This window comes from Polyodon spathula, chromosome 20 (genome assembly GCF_017654505.1).
Source record: "Polyodon spathula isolate WHYD16114869_AA chromosome 20, ASM1765450v1, whole genome shotgun sequence".
Lineage (NCBI taxonomy): Eukaryota > Metazoa > Chordata > Actinopteri > Acipenseriformes > Polyodontidae > Polyodon > Polyodon spathula.
In genome coordinates, this window is record NC_054553.1 from 23191875 (window position 1) to 23203977 (window position 12103).

The window sequence follows — 12103 nt, forward strand, 5'->3', positions numbered from 1 at the left end:
TGGCAGGTGACAAAGTAGGGAGAGCAGATAAAGATAAAGATGACGCTACAAGCACTACCTGAAGGAGTAGCTCACAAAAGAGTTCCATAAAGTTTCTACGCCCTGCGAATTCATTCATAATAGAGGTCTCAAATGTGCAGTTTTGAAAGAAACACCTTATAGTTAGGGCTTCTAGTTTTTGGTTTTTATTTTCCATCTCTCTCCCTCCCTTTAAACCTTAATTGATAGTTGTTAAGCCTTAATGGAAAACCAGATTGTTTAAATTACCGACGCACTACTAGAAACTAACGCAGTGGGCATTAATAAGCTGAATTATGTGATCAGAGACAGATCAAAATGCAGGTTAAAAAAGAATCAGGTGAGAGCAATGCACGTCGTTTGCTAACTAAATCAAAATATGAGGGTAAAAAGAAACAACTTCCTTTAGTAATTAGTGTTTAATTAAGAAAGTGAATCAGTTCAAAATATGTTTAAAAGGACATCACAAGATCAAACATAAAACCCGAAACTAGACGCCCTAGTTATAGTAAAAAAAATGCTATCTGGTATTACATTAAGTTATGATGTTTACAAGCCACGCTTTGGAATGTCTTACACCTACTGAATCATTTCACCTGGAGAGTAAAATTGTCCCCACTCCTTCACTGGCTGTCAATGACAATTGTCTCTTCACCCAGCAAATCTAAGCACTGTGCGCATGACCAATGACCAGGTCTCTACCCCTAGCCCATTTTCCTCCCTAACTGCAGGAGTGAAAAGCCAACGTGGATCCCCAGGCCAGACGAGCAACTTGGCATGAGAGGGATTCAAACCACGCTCACCGACTCCTCCTGCAGTGCTTTTACAAGATGAGCCACTGCATTTTAACATGACCATTAGATTGTAGGATCCTAAAACTCTGATTAAAAGATATTCTCACTGAGGAATATAATAAGCAGCAATAATCATGCACATGGTCAATGTTATTAGGCACTTACTGGGTCTGTGACAATGCTGGAGAACAACGGAGGCTTCTCATTAAAGCACGAGAGGATCAGCTGAAAGAGCAGCAGCCCAAAATAAATATAGAAGGTGGTGAATCGTAGCTGATCAGTAACTCCCTGTAACCAAAACACATACCACAATCATTAGTACACTTCAAATTACATTGTCATCTTTTTTTTAAAACTGTTATCTTCGTACCAGTCACTCTGAGTGGTTCTAACTGCAGTTACTCTAATAGTTTTTGTTAAGGTGTAAAATGAGTTCAGGAGCTGCTCTTCAGTTCCTGTTGCCTGTCATAGACATATATAAAAGTGCCAAAGCCATTGAGCGCACAGCAGTGTATTACCAGCAAAACTAAAGGACACCAAAGTGGCCACTAGGTGGCGCTGGCTCTTTCTTCTATAAAGACATCTTGACTGATCTAGTCTGTGTTACATATCTCTATGGCAGGGAACTAAAGAGCATCTTAAAGCACCTTACCACAGCATGATATAAAATGCATAGAGTAATTAGAACCTGAATAATATTGTACATGTATTAATATGCATGTTAAACTTTGGAAACTGTCGCTGCCTGATGTGAGCAGTGTAACCTCCCCTGAAGGAAGCAGAAGATGGTTTAGCCCACATCTGTTCAAATCAAGTATTAGAAGGCAAGCACTTTCTAAATCAGTCTCAGATTAACTGTCAGAATTTTTTTTTTTTTTTTTTTTAATATGTTCGATCAATACTTGATCAATTCTAGGCTGATAAGCTGTCTCCAGAGTGTTTTTTTTTTTTTTTACAGCAACATATAATACTTTCACAACAATATTTTGTCCTTGAATCAACCCTGATTAACCCTTAAACGTCTGACATTAAATGTATGTATCAACGTATGTAGGTCGAGAAGCATGCAACTTAAATAGTGTCTTTTACTGATCAGTATTATATAAAAACGCAATAGCACATGACAAGGTGTCCAAATATGGTCCAATATCTGTAGATTTTGGACCATATTTCAACATCCTGGTGTGTTTTATTCCACTTATGAAATGGCCCCACCCTTCCACCCCCACCCAAAGTGAACTGGATATTAATCCGATACAGCCTTCTGAAATTTCTTTGTATCAGTCAAATTATTATTCTCAATAATTTCTAGTCAGTACAAACTATTGTAATCCACTCTCAAAATTTTCACTTACTTTCAAATAGGGCCCAAAAACTTACTGGAAAAGCTCTTCTTGTGCAGAGTAATACTGCATTCTAGTGAGAGCAGAGGGTAGTGCATTTGCTGCAAACTACCTTGTTGACAATCTGTATCAATTGTGTTACAAGGTAGGATTAATTGATGGGGATCACACAAGTCGTACACAATTGTTTACCAAAGGTCTTGAGTTCTTGTTGTTCTTTACCTTGTCTAGTGCTTCTCGGATCCTGGATCGGAAAGGCACGATCGCGCAAAGCAACGCTAACATCCAGAAGATGAAGAGCAACCCCGAGGACTGGACTCCTCTCAGTCGTTCGTACTGAATCAGCACTGTGGCTAATAACTGGAACACAGAAAGAGATGGGTTAATCTTTTCAGTGCCTTAAGAAGTCATTAGAATATACTGGTCAAAATATCACATCATCAAATCAATCAAAATATCACATCATCAAATCAAATTGTATTTATATAGTGTCTTTCATACAGAAAGTATCTCAAAGCACTATACGATACAAAGCAAAGAAAACCACAATAAAATAGGTTTGTCTAAGGATCCTAAGACGTGTCACAGACACAAACCTGCAAACAGACCATTACATTAAAAAAGTCTTACAAAGAATATGTTAAAGATAGCAATTAAAAGAGATTTTAAAATGCTGGTAAAATAAGAACATATATTTTTCAATCTTGACAGAGGAAAACCAACATTAAACTTTAAAGCTGCAGTGTCAAGCACAAAACCACATCATGAAAAAACACATTTGCTTTATTTCACCTACAAAAGTGTTTTTTCCTGATGTGGTTTTGTACCGGGCACTACAGTTTTAAAGTTATGTGTTTGTTTTGTGAAAATATTTGAAATGACAAAAGTGGACATAATGCAGCAGCTTTGAATTGTATTTTGCCATTCATTAAATATGTTAACTGCACTTCTTGATTCTTTATTGTGACTGAGCTGGGTGATCGTTCAAACAGGGACATTTACTCTGCAGAATCCATTAAATAAACATTTGCTATTATTTTAAAACCTATACATTTGAGACCTGATTAGTAAATAGATGTGAATGGCATTACACATTTTGGGAATTATTTTGTTAGCTACAATTAATTTAACACTTAATCATAATACAAATCTATCTTCATGTGGTACAGAGCTCCCTCTTTGTAAGGCAGCCCTTTATACTGTGGAACAAGTTATAAGGTGGTACGGTCATAGCTCCCATTTGCCACATAATGTCATTACACTAACACTAGTATTCTTGTGATAAGGCAGAACACAAACAGCACAGTCTCTTAACTATGGCTCCCGAATACAGCTTTATAAAGGGGGAACACTGTATATATCAATCAGTCACAAGAATAAGGGACACACAAGTGTGTGCTATATATTGCAAGTTTCACTTTATTTTATGTTATGTAACACTTCTGTATATACTCAAAAACAACTTCTGCCCCTCCCCCCCCTTATCAGGAGGGTGGGAAGTAACACTGTTTAATCAAATGTAGAAAGATGATATGCTTCTATAATGAAGTCCTAGCCCTGCTGTCTTTAAATGAGACTCAGTCTTCACTGATGAAAGCTATGTTTGTCCACCGAGATCAATTTATCCAATAACCTTCATGCTGCGAGCATGTCCTGTTTAAATGCTGACGTTTCTTAGCAACTTCAAGAAAGCCGATTACGCCATGTTTGAAATGTGCTTCCTTTTGAACGTTCAACCTTTTCCTCTTTAAATAAAACACTGTGTACCTAAATAGCAAAACAGATGGCTTTTTTACATCAATTAATAAAAGGTTACTCTGTTGGACTTTCATCACAATATAATCTCAAAATGCAGTTTTGTATTTTCATAAAAAAAGCAAAAGTGAGCAAGTAGAATATTAGCACTTATATTCAAAGTTAATTTTAGTTTATTAAATTAACAGGTCTTTATTCTTAGACATTTTGTGCTGGAGCTCTGAAAGTTTATGTATAAAATACTTGCATCTATTTTATCATAACTGATGCCACAACAGTAAATACAAAAAATAGAGCCATCAGTATTATGAAAAAGCAGACCACCAAGACAGTATAGATATTAAAGTGTAAATGAGACATACATACATACATACACACACACGCCTCCGTATATCACCAGATTCTGATACTCAGACTTGCACAATTGGATAAGCAGTTCAACATATATGGGAAAATGTGCCAAATATGTGCATTTATTTATGGATTAAGATACTCTCTGGTGCTAAAAAATATTTTAATGATCTAAATATTTGTGTATTCAAATACTGACAGTTGCAGCTTTCAAGTTTATTGTAAAAAGTTATAGCTAACTTGAACTCTGTAACAGCTTAAGCTGAAAACAATTACAAGGTCTAAGTACCGTATTTGCTCGAGCAGTCAAGAAATTTAACCCCAAAACACAATCTTGAAGTTGGGGGGGGTGCCAACTAATACACGAGCAAAAAAACCTTTAATTATGCCAAGTGCTCCGAGCCAACGACTTAATATAATGTACAACTTAAATCTCTTCATTTCGTTCCAGCCTGATGGTGGCATTAATGGCTTTTACAACATTCTTCACAGTACTTGCCATTTAAAAGTGTATAATTGAACCAAAACAATTGTCTTTATAAATTATTTTTTTTAAAAATCCTTACGAAACTGCTGTTAGCGCATTCATGCCGGCACTTCAAAAAAAGGCTGTTTAAAAGATTTTTCAGTCACTATTGCACTAGGCTGATCCCAAGACTTAATGATATGAGCTATGAGGTTAAGAGAATTGAATCTCTTCAGCATAGAAAAAGAAGAGACAGAAAGGACTTGACTAAAGTTTATAAAACACTAAATGGTACAGACACAGTTAACCCAAGTCGCTACTTCAAATTCAGCACAGCAGAACAAGAGGGCATGAATGGAAGTTTACACTGGAAGGTAGGCACTGTTTTCCCAGAGAGTTATAAATGCATGGAATAGTCTACCAGGTGAACTAGTAGGATCTAAAATACTGGAAACATTTAAAAAACATCTAAAATTCTGTCCCATTAAATTAGGGTGGATTTAGACAAGTCTTGATTGGCTAAATGGCCTCTCATTCCCAAACTTTTCTTATGTTCTTATACACATCCCCTCTGAAAGGGATTTTAGCTATAACAATTCAATAAAATGTTACCTGTTGCTCAGTGACATTCATTATACTTAAACACATTATAGTAAACATGTATTTTTATTTTAAAACATAATATCTGATATTACACTAAGCTAAATAAATGTTTGCAAGTAATGTTTTCAGATAGTGCTGCAATTCCTTGGTCTCCTGGAGGGTGAAATTGTCCCCACCCTGGCAACGGTTTCCTTCCTGTTATTATTCAATCAGATGTGCCCCCTATTGACTGAAAAAGCATTCATGTCAAAAGCATGCGTTGACTCAGAAGACACTGCAGAGGCAGAATGCAAGTGCAATCTATACTTGGTCACACTTCTGTAAATGCAGAGGTTGAAATGCAGGGTTTAATAGTAGGCACTAACCATGGTGATCCCAAGAATGAGTGGCGAGACGATGTTAACAGGATACTGAACTCTGCTTTTGCCGAGTTCGTAGAAGAGGTCTAGCCAACAGATCAGCCAGAGAAGAACACCGAAAAACTGCAAAGAACAACACACACATGAAATGTTTCCACTTTCTTTCATTGACCTTTAACAACAGTCATAACATCCTGCTACATATGACCTAGCACTTTCTATATGCTGCAGATGGAATTTCAGTTTAACTAAATCTAGATGTCTTATACATATTTTCTTTTCCCCATTTGCAATACAGCTGGTGACTTGTCTAATGCTTTAAATGTACAGTAATAGTGTTTCATGCTGGCACCTAGAGATTAAAAGGTAAATTAATCGTTAAGTGTTGTGTTTTTTTTTCATTAAGAGTTAAATACGACTTGCATTCAGGGTCTTTTTTTTTGGTCTTCGAATTTGGGGATGCAATTTAAATTCAGGGGTGACTTAAATTTGAATAAATACTACAGAAATTTCTTCTGAGATAATGCTTACTCTTATTTTTTCTAGAAAGTATCTTTTTTTGATAACAAATTTGCTTAAAAAGACTATATGCTGCCAGCATATTCAAATTATTCTAAATACAAAAGCCCCTGAACATCCATTTATTTACATACCACAGTCTGTTCATTGTGCACAGGAACATTAACATTTCAATGTGTGGAGCACAGCTGCCTATGGTGTTTTGAATGAATGGTTGATGTGGGGAGGACAGCAATCAACACAGGACCGAGCTAAGCAGTTGCACATATACAGTATTCCACTCCTCTAAATTCATAAAGCAACATCTACAGATGATTCAGGTATAATACTGGTTTCCTGTTCATATAGGAACTATATTTATGAGCCCACTGCAATGGTATGCAAGGAAAACTCAGGTGAGTGTTCCCAAGAAATAGCCATCAGTTACAGGTGCACTACCATAGAAAAGCATGTCAGTATGTAGAACAGCCTATCAAATGCCCATGCATAGATTCTTCTAAATTGAACAAGTTGGTTGTGTGTGTATATATATATATATATATATATATATATATATATATATATATATATATATATAGAGAGAGAGAGAGAGAGAGAGAGAGAGAGAGAGAGAGAGAGAGTTCTGTGTAGGAGTGTTTGTTTCCGATTAATTTTCTAAATGTTTTGACTTTAGCATTAAACACACTGCGCTGTTTAAACTGTAACATACTGGGAACATTGATTTTGAGTAAATACTTTGAAGAACCCGGCACTTTGTGTACAGCAATTCATTGTATATGGAGAACCGTTAAACGTTCGGGCAAAATCCGAAATGTTTAACCTTTGTCTAAATGTTTTAACAATTAACACCCTAGTTAGGTAGTGTACGCTTGACAATCCTGTACTTACCGTTTTGAACTTGTTGAGAACAGACATCATGATGTAACCCTTGTTGTTTTGCTTGAGATAGAAGTGGTAGAAAGGAAAGGAGACCCACAGGAAGATGCAGGGGATCCATACCAACACCGTGTTCTGAAAGCATGGCGTTAGATCAGGACTCTCAGTGTGCAGAGTTAAATTGGCATTCTGTTAGCAAACAAGGAAAAGAAAAAACAAAGCGTTTAGAGACACCAACCTTTCAGATCCTGGTGTTTATGCTCCACAAACCAGAAGCAGCCCTGCCACCCACACTGTTTGCTAGAATTGGGTTCAGTGATAGTTCAACCTCGTCTGCCACTGCTGATGAGAGGAACACTGATACAAAAACGCTGGAAGCTAGAAATTCACAGTAAATACATTGCATACAAATGTTTTAGGGGCTATTTGCTATTAATTGATATAATAGTTTCCAGGAGCCCAAACAAATACAGAAATTATTGCGGCCTGCAGGCTATTCTTTATCATAGGCCATGTTTGTGCTCCTGAGCCTTATGGCTGAATTAAGAATACATGTTTTGTATGTGCTGGGGTTATTTCAAGTGTCACCAAAATAGGTGGTTTTTGTATCCGTGGGTAATAACGGTTTTGATCAATCATTGATAAACGCATTGCTGTTTTGTAGAACAATGACGAATGAAAATACTAAGAGTGATTGGAGCTTACAGTATAATTTCAGAAATGTCCCACATGCATAACCATTCACTTTATGGGTAGTTTTGAAAGAAATCTAATGTTGACATGTATTTTCATTTTAAAAACATAATATCTGGTACTACACTAGATTAAAGAAATCTATGTTAGCAGTGAGTCTTGCACTTTAATGGTCATTGAACCAGGACAGTGAAATTTTTCCCACCCTTTCAGGGCCTTATTTCCTGTCAGTAACCAACCAGCTGCTTCCCCTAATGACTGACATGCTTTGAAGCCAGTAAGACGCTCGACCCCAAAAGACAGTGCTGAGGTGAAATGACCTAGGAAGTGCAAGTGTCTACTGGGAGGCATGACTAGCAAAGTAAGAGCGTCCTTTTACCAAGTGATACCAGAGTTCATGGTAACCAAACGTGTATTCTCAGATTTAATATAGTGTAAGATTCATTAAAGTATTGTTAGCTGCTGTACAAAAACTTTTATATTGTAGTACTGTAAACAGCACATGTCAATGGAAATAACAGAGTTTTAGATCACAAGAAATAAAGTTTAAATTTTAAGGCACAAAGTTTATCTTTGGCTCTCCAGGTGGCTTTCTTATTTCTGGAGTAGGTTCCTCAATCCAGTTAAAAAGAAAAATGAAAGTCTCTACTGTAGAAAATTGCACGTAAATTATGGAAAGACAGTACAGTGAAGCTTTGACTTTGTAAAAACCAGCATAACCAGGTGTAAGACCAATTCTATAATTGACAGTTTAGAGGTTTATCTAGGTTGATTAGTTCTCTTATAAAAATATTTAATTGACGTGTTCAAGATCATAAGAACACACATACACACAAGGAATGTTTATTCAATAGAAGTATTTTATTAAGCACACAGATATTAAACAGGAATCAAAAAAGTCAGAAAGTCAATCTCTTAGTTTTCTAAGCATAAAACACAAGTCAAAGCTATCACATTGATTGAAGCAGCTGGCAGGGACAGTGAAATATGACACTGCTTATACTTATCCAAACCCACATACACACCATAGCAGCAAAGCAGACTGTGACTATCTAGTAGCTTGCTAAGCCACACACACACACACACACACACACACACACACACACACACACACACAGCCTAAATTGAAATGATTCAGACAATCTTATAATAGATCACGCTAACCTTACTAATAGTATAATGTTTAATGATATAACAAGTTTCATACAACAATATGAGGTAGATTACTTATAGTTAAATTCATGAAATTTCACGGAAAATTTATTTCACACACAAGGTGAGCAAACTAAACAATTAACAGTTCAATTCTATGTGAATATGTTACAATTAACTCATTTAGTTCCGCGAGAGGAAAATACAACTGGAATTATACACAACGGCTCCTTGACTCTTGGTCGCCTGGTTGACACTCAATCTGTTGAGGTGGCTCTCCCCTCAGCAACTAAATCTTCAATCCCCAATAGGATCAACAAACAGCTGCAACAAAGTCTTAAATCCCTGATAGGATCAACAAACAGCGCCTACGCAGGTAGCCGGGCACAGTCTCTTTGGATACTGTGGCTTAGGTACAGTAGACTTGCTTGTCTGATAAAAGTCTCTAAGTTTTACGGCAGTAGAAGTCCTCTCGCCAGGCCCTGCTCTTGGTAGCTTACTTGAATGCAGCTTGCCTTCTCTTCTTGGGTCGCCTGGCTCAAAAGAGTGACAGCACCTACTTTAACAATCGATGTGAAGCGCAAAATGTTTAGTTTTGGTTGGATATTTGTAGTCTTTCTCTCTGCTAAGTAGCTATCCGCATGAGGTCATTTGTGTATCTTGCCTCTTAAGACTCACAATCCTTTGATGTTTAATGTCCTTTTCCGCTCGGGGCATGGATGCTTTATGTCTTCCATGAGTCAAACCCCTTGTTGTTACAGTTATGAATTAACTGTACATAAATCAACTGTCCCTTCAGCCTAAACCAGTCCAGACGCCACCTAGCCCCAGTAACCTACAATTCAGTGATTATACAGTTCAGCATGTCTGCCAGGAAAGGGGCCCTTTTCTTCAAGGCAGAGATGTCATTAAATAGTCCAATTACATTTCTAATGCACTTTAATTTATTAGGATCACATTCAGGGAATATGTACCACACAGGCTTGCTCCTTTTCAGCATTTATCTTTCAGGTCTCACAAAAAACAGTAATAACAATATAAAACTCAATTTTTGTTCCTGGGTAGGAAGTGTTATTTCCTAATTGCTTATGCCTCAAAAGTATAGAAAATGGCTATTATTCCCCCACAGACTTTGCTTTTGTGACCAGGACAGTGATATTTCAAAATATCACTATTTCCAATGAGAAAACGGGTGAATTTGTGTCTTTTCGTTCACATAAAGTCAGAAAAAAACAACATATGAATCCAAATTAACATGTATTTATACTAAAGTAATACAAAAATGACTACAAAAGATTTAGAAGTGAGTAGTTTTTCGAGATTTACGATTATACGTAAATTTATCCAAAGTCAACAATAGGAAAGTATCAGTTATGACTTGCACCGGTTTCATTTGCTGTGATTTTCCTTAGCTTGGAGAGCCAAAACTGAACAAAGGTATCTTTATCAATGTTGGCACAAATCAATTTTTTATAAATTGGAGAAATGAGAGGCACTCAATTGCATCCGAATTTTTTGGCCAAATATAGTTATAATAGTAAAGTTTATTTAAGGTCAAACAATTTTTTAAGGAAGTACAGTACTTCCTTTCCGTAAAGCAAGATCACAGTGTATGTCTAACAGTCACATGAGAAAACCATGCACCTTGTGATAGTCAACACCATTGGTTTGGAGTGAAATCTAATGGATTGCATTTTTAAAAGGAAATGTCATATCAGACCAAAAAGTTTCTAAAAAAAAAAAAAAAAAAAAAATGTAAAAAAAAGTCACATGGCCCCAATATGGCAGCCTTCTTTGGTCGCAGGTCAAAGTCACATGTGCTTTGAGATTTTTCCGTTAGTGGTGTACTGCTAAATCGGTAGCATATTGGAATTGGCACCGATATAAGCTATCGGCTGATTGTGTTGTTCTAGCCGATTATGAGTACCGATATGTAATGTATGATTTAACTTTTCACCACATAAACGTTTCATTTGATGCGTGTACCTAAAATACTGAGACAGGAATTGTCCCTGTAGTCACAGGCAACACACATCCAGCAAATATATGTCTTGAAAGTGTGCTGTTTAGAACTGCTTTAAAATCTCTGAAACCAAGAACAGGACAGCTGATTGTGCAGCCCCACACTGAACATGATGACATTTTAGGGACGGTCAGTGAAATTAAACTAAAAAGAACAATCTCAGACAGAGCAGCTGACTAGCCCAAGCACTAAAGTGTTCAAATCAATTTGATGGTGAAGATCCCAGCACAAAAGAGTTAACTAAATGCGGAATAGAAGGTACAGCTCTGGATGATCATCCGTTTTTGACTGTAGAAGACACTGGATTTCGGTCTCATTGAATTTCTGGAGCCTCGTTTCAAACTCCCCAGAACTGTCCATGTGGTTTTAAAATGCATACAAATGCTCACTGAAAGTGATGATGTATCAAATACAACTTTGGATTTCATTGTTATGCAGACAATACTCAAATATGTTATTTCCTACTAAATCAGAGATGGCGGTTTCTGTACTACCTCAGTGAAATTCAACTGTCGAAAAATAAATCGCAATAAGACAGAGGTGCTAGACACAACTTTGTATTGAAATTTCCTTTGATGGAAATCTTTTTACTCCATCTCATACTGTGAACAATGTGGAAATCACTATGGATTCAATACTAAAGAAATTTCAAAAAGCCATTGAAAAAGACTTTAAAGAATTCAAATTAAGTTTCTTTGAGTATTTCTCAATTCAGCACCAGTAAGTGTTTAATAGTTATGGATGACTGTTTCTATAATATTAGAGGAGTCATATGCGGATACGAATGAGAATCGTATGCGTTGTCCTCCAACTCTGCAGCTCTGCGGTGGCTGTATGGCAGGCCTGCAGCGTGAAAACAAAACAGTCGGTTGACGGCACACGTTTCAAAGGACAGCGTGTGCTCGTCTTCGCAGCTCCCGAGTCAGCTCAGGGGTGGTAGCAGTGTGCTGAGCCTAAAAATAATACAATTGGCTATTTCAAATTGGGAGAAAAATGCGGTAAAAAGACATTTATACAGATTTATTTTGGGGCACCATCATTATGTTAAAAGTTGCAAATGACCTCCCCAGTCCTTGGTCGACTTCAAAGCTGCACATTACCAAGAAAAGATAAACCTCCTATTAATGATGCTAAAAAGCATCAATTAACAA

General features: G+C 36.8%; 1 protein-coding gene across 4 annotated transcripts in view; it reads right to left on the bottom strand.

Annotated features, from left to right (window-relative positions):
* The window catches only part of LOC121295431 (ATP-binding cassette sub-family C member 3-like), a 73563-nt gene that overhangs the window by 37550 nt on the left and 23910 nt on the right, over nt 1-12103 (bottom strand). For all 4 annotated transcript variants that reach the window (XM_041220030.1, XM_041220028.1, XM_041220029.1 and 1 more), the window contains exons 2-5: nt 7097-7273; nt 5696-5812; nt 2378-2515; nt 978-1100 (exon numbers count right to left, since the gene is read on the bottom strand). In XM_041220030.1, coding sequence (XP_041075964.1) covers nt 978-1100; nt 2378-2515; nt 5696-5812; nt 7097-7273 — 555 coding nt within the window. The remainder of the gene's footprint in view (nt 1-977; nt 1101-2377; nt 2516-5695; nt 5813-7096; nt 7274-12103) is intronic.